Raw genomic sequence first — 11,444 nt, 5'->3', positions numbered from 1 at the left:
TGTTGTGTTTTTCTTTCCTGTATGATATAATCTATACGTCTTAAGAAAGTCTATTACGCTGATTAATTTAAATAGAATACGTGTTTCTATATTTTTGACATTATTTTTTCCGAAAAACTCGTTCAATGTATTTGTATCAATTGTTTAAAACTTCAGTATCAATTGCAGTAATTTTAGATAGGGTGAAAGAATATTGTATCAGGCTAAACAACGAATATAGTTGAAATTCTTCTATATAGTTGACATTTTAAAAAATAATATTGGTGCAGTTTTCTTATTCTTTACAAAAAAAATATGTCATATTGCGAAAAAAATAATAATATCACAGATTCAAAAGAAAGATATCCCAAACCATAGGTCAGTGTACCAATTATCAATACATCTAACATAATTTTGTAATTCTCGCACTTTTTTGTATGAAATATTCTGAACTCAATCTCACCAAATCTTTTCATTTTAAATTTGTACACTTTAAAACGTAAGGAAAATATCAAATTATTCAATGTAACTGTTTGAGTTTTAATATTGTAACAGGGGGTATATTTGTTGAATGTTGAAGAAATCAAACAACGCCTGTTCGGGTTCTGGGCATCTCCAATATTTATTAAGATAGATGGTAAACAAATGAATAGCCCTACAATGAATAACAACAATAGAAATATACGGCATAAAAATATTACAATCGGAGCAAGTTGCGCTAAAGGGGAACAACTCTTAACATTAATCCATTATACATGTATGAATTACGTTATGTATTAATTCATGTATCTAAAATAGGTTTACAATGATATCCATCTGTAAAAATAATGTCTATAAACAGATAAAGACATCACTATATTATTCTAAATCATAAAACACAGTTAAACATACCATTCTATGGGAATGCGCTCTTGTACAGTACGTATATAACTCTATGGTATGTACAGTGTTCTATCTGGTATGGCAACTACAAATTATTGTAAAGTTTACATTAATAAACTTGTACTTATGTTCACAATATAAAGGGATAAAAACAGTGAACATATTCATGTTATTCTTATCTATTAAAAAGTTGATATCTCACAATATCATTCACTCTTACTGTGCATGAGCTATTATTATAATTTGGCAAAATTATAGAATTCACTGTTAATGAAATGTATAACTATTAATCAAATTATTAGAATTAGTAATGTTAACTTACCAAGAGGTAGAGTTTGTTATGTTTCACAAGTCAGCTTTCAGATTACGAAAACACCTCCACTCTCTTTGATGTGACAAAGAAATATAACAAACCAGCTCCAAGAATTTGGAGGGAAATATCAACAATCAATAAAATCAAAGAAGACAAAACTAAAAACCAATTGAATACCTAGATACATTATATATTTGGCCAGAACCTTAATTACAACCCTAAGGCAATTTATACCATGGTCAAGATAGCTGCCTGTTCTATTCAATTGACCATGACCAGATTTTTAAGTTTATTAAAGATTTTATATATACTTTAGTATTAAGTTTTAAGTTTATTTGTACAATAATTCAAACATAATTATATTAATTTATTTATCAATAAATTAATTACTTTTATTTATAGATTTATTAATTACATAATTAATAAATCTGTAACTCCTACAATATCATTATTAAAACCCAGGATCGACTGTATGTTTTTCGCTGATGTTACTGTGATACGCAGAGGAATATGTTACTTGTTGCCATTTTTAACGATGTCATACTCAGATATCAAATGCAACGTGTATTTCGACTAACTCAGGCACGTAGCATTGCATGTTTTTGAAAGTGTGTGTGTGTGGGGGGGGGAAGGGGGGCAGACTCATCCAAAAAATCTTGACAAGCAAAAAAAAAATATTTGCTGCTTGAAAAAGTGGGGGGGGGGGGGGGGGTCAGGCTCCCCCTGCCCCCCCCCCCCCCACCCCCGATGCTACATGTACGTGCCTGTAATTTACAGACATCCCAAAGTATTGAGATACATTAACTCCCATTCCCTTTACTTACTTGTACCAATTTCTCATTTAATATACAGTGTAGTGATTGATCATTTATTTCTCGTATATCATTTAAAAAATATATCATTAGGTCAGGAAAAAAAGAACATTTTGTATATATACATATCTATGTATCCTTAATAGCTATTAAAAAAAGAGTAAGGGTTCATATAGCTTTCTACAGAATCTGATCGGATTTACATGATTTTCCCTGTAGTTTAATCAGATTCTTACGATGGCGTAAACTATAATATGATTTGAATTAAAATTAGAAATGTTTACAATGCAAATTATTATAGGATAAAGGTGTCCTACATAAAATGTTCCGATGTTCCAAACAATGAACAATAGAAACATTAGAGAGAGAGAGAGAGAGAGAGAGAGAGAGAGAGAGAGAGAGAGTTATATCCCTTTATAGGAACTCTTCATAACTTTGTGGCGCACATGAGTCCGAGGTGACGAAAATGCACCGGCTCGTTCCGTCAAGTAGATTGTTTTCAAGAAGTATAACCTCATTACAACCTAAAATAAAACACAATAACTGTAAGTTTTTGAATAGATTATAAATTTGTATTTATAGATTTGTTTGACATTGCATTATGCAACTTCTCGGTCTAATGTTATCGTTTCGAATTTCCTCTGTAAATTCCTCTTTTACGCATTTTACATGCATAATAACTATTACCGTTTTGTCCGCTATTTAAGGTAATTCGAAATATATCTTTGTTTTGTTTATGTACATATTTAATCTCTCTTTCTTTCTCTCTCTCTCTCATTTATAATTAAGAACAGCTGGAATATCAGCTGAAAAAAGTTTTTGGAAGTCATAATTGCCTATCTTTTTATATATAATTTAACTGGTAAATTAACTGAGCCACCCAAGATATAAACTTATATATTTTTAAGTGTTATCAATATTGATTTACGGCCATTTACATGCATTAAGCATAAATAAAAATTTAAAAGGTATAATCCATTAATTGACATATTCTTAGCTTGACTTTTCAGACAGACTTTATTTACCTATGTTGGCATTCTCCTCCTTATTTTGCATGGTCAACTAACCATGCTAACAGTCATGGGGCAGGAAAACTCAATACAATCAAAATTGATGCATGTATGTTGTTTCAGGTACTTACGATCATTTGTGTGTAAGATGTTTGTCAAATCAGTCCAATCAACAAGGAAACCACCATGAATGGTCATCACGACACACAGCATATGCTTCTGTGGCCGCAGCTTCCTTAGTATCACTTTATTTTGTGAGTCATAATTTCTGCTCTATTCAATATATACATGTAACTGTAAAACACAATTTCATTATCTTTGTGTGAAGCTTAAAGGTATCAATTGAAAACTGATGGTATTCAAGAGCTCCTTTGTCTAAAATGTTTTGATTGTGCTCACTACCCAATGAACAGGTCTAAAAACTTTTCTGAGTTTCTATGAATATTTCTGATTCTCAGTCCAACAACCTCTTGAAACCAAAGAATTTTGTTTGAAACAGAAAAATTCTTTGGTTTTAAGAGAAAATCAAATATGAAAACATGCAGTTGATTTAGATGCATTAAAGGTGAGATTTATTCCACAAAAGTATAAAGGATCCAACTGGAATAGATTGACTTAGTAATTATTTATGAGAGCAAGGAAACTTAACGCTCAGTAAGCTGTAAGACTGGCTGTAGGTTTCCCGCAACGCAAGAGTTCTTCTTGTTTGAAATTCATGCCATACATGCATTGCCAAGTATAATGCTAAAAAGTGCCAGAAATGTTTTCATTTTGAATTGGATTGAGTTGAATACATATACATTTATTGTTTTACTAATAAGAGCAAAATGTATTCTGATTTATTGAACTGACATCCAACACCTAATATTTTGTTTATAGCTGGTTAAATCCCTAAAGAGAGATGAGAATAGGTGGTCATGCTACAGATCCGCTTACTGTCAAAAAAAGCATGTTGTCCCTGGAGCTATTCCAGAAGCGAAGGCATCCACCTTATCAAAGGATAAGAACAAAACCACCGAATCAGAACAAAGTTTGTATCTCATAAATTCTCTTTGATGACCATTGTCAAAGAATTAGACATTAGAGCAAGCTATTGCATTTTTTATCATCATCCAGTTGGTGTTACTTTTACATGTAGCCATCAACTTTCTGTTTTTAGCTGATAAAGAATCATCTGATACTGAGCTACCATTTTATAAGTACCTCATAGTGGGAGCAGGGACATCCTCAGTATCAGCTTATAGAGCAATCAAAGCCAGGGACCCCAAGGCAAAGGTAAATGAATCAAAGTACTAAAAGTACTGAGAGAACTAAATGTGCTGGAATTCATCCACACGTACAGCGTGGATTTTAAAGTGCATGAAGGTTTAAGATTTCTTAGGACTTTATGTCAAAGAATGTAAAAAAAAAAGTGTCAGAATATTTAAACCTTTTTAAAATCTGTATAAGGAATTTTAATTCCCAGTAGTGGAAAGAGAGAATGCTTATCAATACATGATGAAAGGATGAAATTTTTTCCTTATATCGATTTCAACAGTTCTTCAATGACAGTGTCTAGTTTTCTTGAAGAAAATTGACAAAAAGTGATTTTTGGGGGGAACTGGAATATAATTGAATATACTTGGTGTTTGGGGAAAAACCCACAAATAATCATGATTTTCAAATCAAAATCATCCCAAAGTATTCATGAATATGTACCGGGTATATGCTTCTTTTAAGTAAAATTCTCTGTAAAGCATGATTGTCATGTAATATTTTGAATCTATTTATGTTTTTGTATTTCAGATTTTAATAATTGGAGAAGAACCTGATGTTCCCTATGAGCGCCCACCTTTATCTAAAGAGCTGTGGTATGTTGATCCGGCTGTGGCCAAGGAATACAAAATTGGGAAATCAAAGAGAGACAGGTAAGTTAAATACTTGTAAATTCCTTCAGTTCAATCAATTCTCAGAAATTTAGGTCATATATTTAAAAAGAACAATTTATTTGCATTCAACTTGGTTTTAAAAGTTTTGTTTGCTGTGTAAGAAAACTAAATTTTGTTTTTTGAACGAAATGTAAATCAGACATATTAGTTAGATATTGATCTAGCCAGAATACAATTTTAGAAAGAAGACTTAGAAATCAAACTTTTGTATTACATGTATCGGAACTTCAGTACTGCTTTTATTGCAGAGCAAATTCGTATAGTTAGGCAAAGTTTAAGTTGCAAATTAAATGAATTAAATTAAAGAATCACTGTTACATTATATTTCACCAAACAATGTCAGTTAGCAGTGCAGAAGAGCAAGAGTTATTGTGAAGGGGTTAATTACAAAGTTTTTGATTACTTGTATGAAATTAGTTTTTGTTAAAGATTTATTTTATGATTATGAATAATTTTATATGTGTGTTATAGCATTTTCTATGAACCACGGCCATTTTATTTGAGCCCAAAGGCATTACAAGAGGCAGAAAATGGTGGAGTTGGCTTGATTTCTGGTAAAAAGGTATACCCTTTTGATTCCATATTTGGACCACATATACATTAAACATAAAATTACTGTTTAATTGCTGCAATTTATTGAATTTGGGAGGATGCAAAGACTTTTGTTTTTAGAACTTTTTCTTATCATTAAATCTACTATATATAATTTTTAGGTCACCTGAGTCACTCAGACGACCTATTGTTATCAGTCCCTCATCCATCACTGTGCATCTTGAATCTGTGCATAGTGCATTAACAAATTAATTTTAGATTTTTAACTTCTTCTTGAACTCCAAAATGATTGCAATGCAAAAATGACACCCTTTAACAGGTCAGTCCAAGGGCTTTAGTACTCAGGTGACTGTCAAGGCCTGTAGGCCTCGATCTTGTTAGAATAATATGATTTATATTTTTACAATGACATTTTACAGGTTGTAAAACTTGATGGTCAGAAGAAGAAGGTGTGGTTAAATGATGGCACAGAAATTCTCTATGACAAATGTCTGTTGGCCACAGGTAATTATCTACCAACTTTTGATAGCTAGCCACTACTTTATTTTGTGAAGTACTTATTTCAAAGTTGATTGTGATTATGAATTGTTGCTATTTGGGCTTTGATTTTTACATTGGTCTGTTATACATTAATGTTTAAATGTACTCACAAGTAATTTTCACAATCAAATAAAATATGTTAGTTTACAGTATTTTCTTTAGGTGGTAAAACATACAATGAAGAATAAATTTAATCTAATGTTTAAACTTGACTTAGTTTATACCCAAATGTTCTAATTAGAACATTGCTTTCATTCTTCAGAAATGCTGTATTCAACATTCTCTTGTCGGAGACATTCTGTAAATGTCTTAAATTTCAAGCATTTTCTAAGGATCGTGTACATGTACATGTGTAATGGACACACTCAACTTGACACAAGTTCATGGTTGCATGTAAACATTTTTAGGAATAAACTGAAAGTTTCTTCTGATATTAAATCCTGTAAATCCCTTTCAGGAGGTCGTCCAAAGAACCACCCTGTGATGGAGACAGCAGAAAAAGACGTTCAAGATCGCACCATTCTCTTCAGAAATGTAAGAACTTTTTCTGGTGACACATGCATGTAACATTTTGTTATATACATGTATCATGTACTATGGGAAACAAGTCATTATTTACAATATATGAAATACATGTGCCTTTGAGTTTCTGGTTTCTCCAGATGGAAGATCTAGATCATATTGCTCTTGTTCTTTCTCTTTGTCCACAACTTTTACCAACTTTCTAGTTTCTATCATTAGAACTGTACAAGATAGTGGCATCATACTTGTTGACCTTCAAAGGTCAAGGTTATATTTATTGCCTGTCCTCTTCCATGTGTTTTTGGTGAAACAAATTGATTAATGATCAGCTTTCTATATTGTTCATTTTGATAACACATACATAAATTAATGGTGTTTATCTCTACATTGGGTACGGCATACTTAAGTTGATTTAGATGCAGATTTTTGCATAGTTATCAATCGATTGGTCAATTTTAAATTCTCTTCTAGATAATATTGTAAAATTTTGTTGTTAAATGACTGGAGAGTCATAAGATTTCATATATTGACATAATGCGTTAGAATTTGGGTTATTTTTTTTTCATGCAAAGTATACGTTTATTTTAATAGACATCAGACTTTACTCGGCTCCATGAAGCGGTGGAAAAGTCCAAGTCAGTGGCCATCATCGGTGGGGGGTTTCTAGGCAGCGAGCTGGCCTGTGCCCTGGGGTTCAAAGGTAAAATCAGATATCAATTATTGTTAACAGAGCATCATACAATGTATTTAGATTAATGGAAGTGGAATAAAAATACATGTATGTTACAAATGCTTTGTACAAGTTGCATAATAAAGTGGGTTTTTTTTTCTGTTTCAGGATTAAAAACTTACCAAATTATTCAGGAGAAAGGTTTGTAAATTATTGTACTTACAAAAATGTTTTCAAGAAACAATTACAGAGAGAAACATATAACATTTTTATACAATGAATGTGTATATAATCTAAACTCATTGATGCTGAGTTTAAATGTTTGATGTGATTTTTTTTTCTTTAAACAGGGAATCTTGGCACTGTTCTTCCTGAGTATCTGAGTAAACACACAACAGAAAAAGTTCAAGAAAGTAAGTGTAAAAACATACCTATATGAGCTTTTACAGGAAGATACAGCGTACATGTATTGATGCACCTTTACATGAAAATTGAAACACATTATTAAATCACCTTCAAATAATTTTTTGATGGGTGTGTTAAAATCACAGGCATTTCTGATTGGTCTTCATGATGGGGTTTTTTTTTTTTACCGTTTTGCAGGTGGGGTAGATGTGCTAACATCTCTAACAGTCACAGAGGCTCAGTATAACAACAACCAGGTGGAACTAACACTCAGTGATGGCAGAAAGGTTGGTAAAACAGAAAATAAATGTATATGTAGATTATGAATTTGTATAAAGTGGCCGAGATCTTGTTCTCAATCTGTGTTCTTAAAAAGTCCTAAAGTTATTAAAAGTTTCATTTTGTTAAGAATTTGTCTTTCTCCATGTATAAGTATACAATAGTATGTTGTCACCTCGTCTGTGTATGTGTACTTTTGAAATTGTATTGATGGAAGTATTTTAGAGGAATTAATAAAATTCCTTTGAATTTTTTATAAATGCTTCTTCTCTTTGGTAGATTTCAGTGGATAAAGTTGTGGTGTGTGTGGGTTTAGAGCCAAATGTAGATTTAGCCAAGACATCCAATTTAGAATTGGATGAGAAACATGGGGGATTCCGTGTTAATGCTGAACTGGAGGCAATGTCTGGACTGTGGGTGGTAAGTCGATCAACATGTTATTTATACATGTATTTAATGAAAACTGTTTCAAACTAATTGGTTATCAAAGATATGCCAAATTGAGTGAGATATCAAGAAGGGTGCTTTTGGCTCTTTTGAATGGTTTGTAGTAGCTTAACTTGCCAAAACTTTTCTTCGCTAAATTTGCACTCAGGTGCTTATGAGCTATTCGTATCAGTTGCAATGTGGTTGAACTTTTTGTATACCAATTAAAATTAATCAATGAAAACAACCCAGAAATTTAACACCAACAAAAAACTTTTTGATGGGTATGCACTGACAATGATTATTCAGGGTCTTTTAATGGTTATATCAATTGTAGGTGAGAAAATCTGAAATATATCTAATTAAAGTCTCTTTATCTAAAAAAAAAGTTGAATCCCATTTTGTAATTCAACAGGCAGGTGACGTCTCTTGTTTTTATGACATTAAACTTGGTCGCCGAAGAATTGAGCATCACAACCATGCCTGGGTCAGCGGTAAATTAGCAGGAGAAAACATGACCGGGGCCTCCAAAATGTATCGATACCAGTCGATTTTCTGGTGAGTAATGAATTATTTTCACATATACATAGTTTGCATCCTTATCATCATGTAACATTCAAGTACAATAGATTTTAATACCAGGTAAGATACTGTTCACAAGTTACTTGAACTTTCTTCTTTTTGCACATGTAGGTCAGATCTAGAACCCTATGTATCATTCCAAGCCATCGGTATAATAGACTCTAACTTGGAAACTTATTCAGTTTTTGAAAAACCTCCAGAGAAGAAAAAGCAGAGAAAGAAAGTGAGCAAAATTAGAATTTGTCTATTTGAATCGTTTCTAGAGAGGAAAAAGTAAAATTTTATGAAAGGTCAACAAGGAAACCTACAGTCAAACTTCGTTATCTCGAACAAGTATTCGAGATATCAAGCCTAGGGTAAAATAGTTTTTAAAAAAGTTGTTGGGACTAGCAAATAACTTTGACATATCCATTGTATTCGAGATAACGGTGTTCGAAATAACGAAGTTCAACTGTAATTTGTATTTTAACTCTTTACCCCTTAATGCCACCTTTTGACGCATAGGCCATATCCTTAACACTCTACCCTGGGCTACCCTTAGACTGTTTTCAGATGAACTGAAAACAGCTGGTGTGTGTTTTTGAATAGACTTATTACAGGTCTTAGCAAATCAAACACATAGAAAATTATATATCAATGGATTTGAAATAAATTAAAATTTTAATATTCATTGAAATTTTTTTTTTAAGTCACTAATAATGCAATACAGGTGCTAATAGGTATATGAAAATAAAACTGAGTGTTCTACATTAAAGTTTTATTAAGAATAATTTCACAACAGATACTTGATAAACATATTTAAAAATGTATGTATTACAAATAATTATTTAATAATTTTTATAGAAAGATTCCATTATCATCATGGAATTCGTTTTTTGATAGTAAATAATTAAATGTACCTGTGGCTGACTTTTCAATTCATGTCTATCGTTTTCAGACTTATATTTGCGTTTTTTTTCCCAATAAACATGATAAATGGTGTAAGAGGATTTGAAAAATCTAGCATGTTAACTAAATAAGTGTGTTGACTTTTTGAAAAAATACAAATTTACCGGTATATTCGTGTATTTAGGGGTTGCAGGTAATGCACACCTTGTGTTCCGTTTTCTGTAACTACACAGATTTTTCCACAAAATTTTGCATGAATTTGACATCTGGCTTTCATCTTTTAATCTCGCTACCAATAAATCTAGAAAATTCTGCCTCTAAACTTGATTATAAACAAAAAGTGAAAACATGTGCGATGTCCGCATCGTAGTCCGCCATCTTTGTTTATTGTAGTTATGCATCACGCCACCATACACAGGTAAATCACGTGATATCTTTATTTAGAATGAGTGAACAACCATCCGTATACATGGCCAGGTGTATACCGGTCAATGTTTATAATAAACAACAGGTGTTGAGGGGTCTAATTAAGAGCTGTATATAGGGTGCGTCAAAAGTCGTCATTAAGGATATGGCCAGGGTCGTCAAAACGCGTCATTAAGGGTTAAAGGATAGAAACCTCTAAGGGGAAAAGAGTTAATTTTAGCTAATCTTGATAGGTAAAACTTTAAAAGTGATTTTAAATTAGAAATTGAAAAGTTGGTAATTTGTCACAGTGAAAGTTATCTCTCTCATCATCAGAGCATTGTACCTTAAATGTTTTTATTCAAAATATAAGAATCATTCAAAATCATGACTCTGTTATAGAAAACAAAGGAAAGCAATTTAGAAATTGCCAAGAAAACGACAGAAGAATCACTAGGAACAAATCAGGAAGTCAGTAAAGATACTGGCTCTGAAGAAGAGAAGCCAAAAGAGGAGTTTAACAAAGGCGTGATCTTTTACTTAAGGGGTGGATCCATTGTGGGCATTTTACTCTGGAATATAACAGGAAAAATATATAGAGCCAGACAGGTAAGAAAAAATTTGAGTAACTGTCAAAAAAAGATATATGAAAGTGCAATGCACATGTAGAGTACAAGCTTTTAATTTTGGGAAATATTGGATTCAAGTATTGTATTCAAGCAACATATTCAAAATAATGAATATGTGGATCGCAAGCTTTTTATAACTTAATTGTCCAGTAGACATTTTTATTTTGTAACCACATTTTTTTTTTCCAAAAATAAAAAAGAAGTGCATAATGGAATAGTCCTATCAAAGTATATTGCTTTATGAACTTTAATTGGAATGATCTTTTTTTTGGAATTTTTTTGTACAGTGTATATTATTCAAACGAAGGCTTGAATGAACTGTTTCATGGTTTGTGTTAAGAATTAATTCTTCCAAAAGCAAAATGTGACTAATAAATTGTTGTTTTATCTTGTTCTTATAACTTGATCAGTATTATTTACTTAGCCTCCTTGATTTGACAGGTAATCAGCGATGGATGTCGAGATGAAGATTTGTATGAAGTAGCCAAGCTGTTCTTTGCTCCAAGGAAACGGAGGACTGAGGACTAAGTCTGTGATATTACATGTGACACTGTACATTGTGTTAAAAGTGCTAGTGAGAATAAAGTGTGGGGGAGTAAACAGCTTTGTTTATTTTATTATA

General features: G+C 31.9%; 1 protein-coding gene across 1 annotated transcript; it reads left to right on the top strand.

Annotated features, from left to right (window-relative positions):
• Positions 1-2,398: 2,398 nt before the first annotated feature.
• LOC105348828 (apoptosis-inducing factor 1, mitochondrial) lies at positions 2,399-11,422 on the top strand. The gene is made up of 17 exons (XM_011458389.4): positions 2,399-2,531; positions 3,120-3,250; positions 3,876-4,026; positions 4,156-4,271; positions 4,782-4,903; positions 5,396-5,486; positions 5,896-5,980; positions 6,474-6,550; positions 7,130-7,238; positions 7,377-7,409; positions 7,559-7,621; positions 7,812-7,900; positions 8,172-8,312; positions 8,734-8,876; positions 9,012-9,123; positions 10,596-10,802; positions 11,264-11,422. Exons 1-17 carry the CDS (start codon positions 2,453-2,455, stop codon positions 11,348-11,350), a joined length of 1,836 nt encoding a protein of 611 aa, XP_011456691.3. The 5' UTR covers positions 2,399-2,452; the 3' UTR covers positions 11,351-11,422.
• Positions 11,423-11,444: the final 22 nt, after the last annotated feature.

The sequence above is a fragment of the Magallana gigas genome, chromosome 2 (assembly GCF_963853765.1).
Source record: "Magallana gigas chromosome 2, xbMagGiga1.1, whole genome shotgun sequence".
In the NCBI taxonomy this organism is placed as follows: Eukaryota; Metazoa; Mollusca; class Bivalvia; order Ostreida; family Ostreidae; genus Magallana; species Magallana gigas.
Note: the sequence above shows the minus strand (reverse complement) of the source record. Positions and strands in the feature narration are given on the sequence as shown.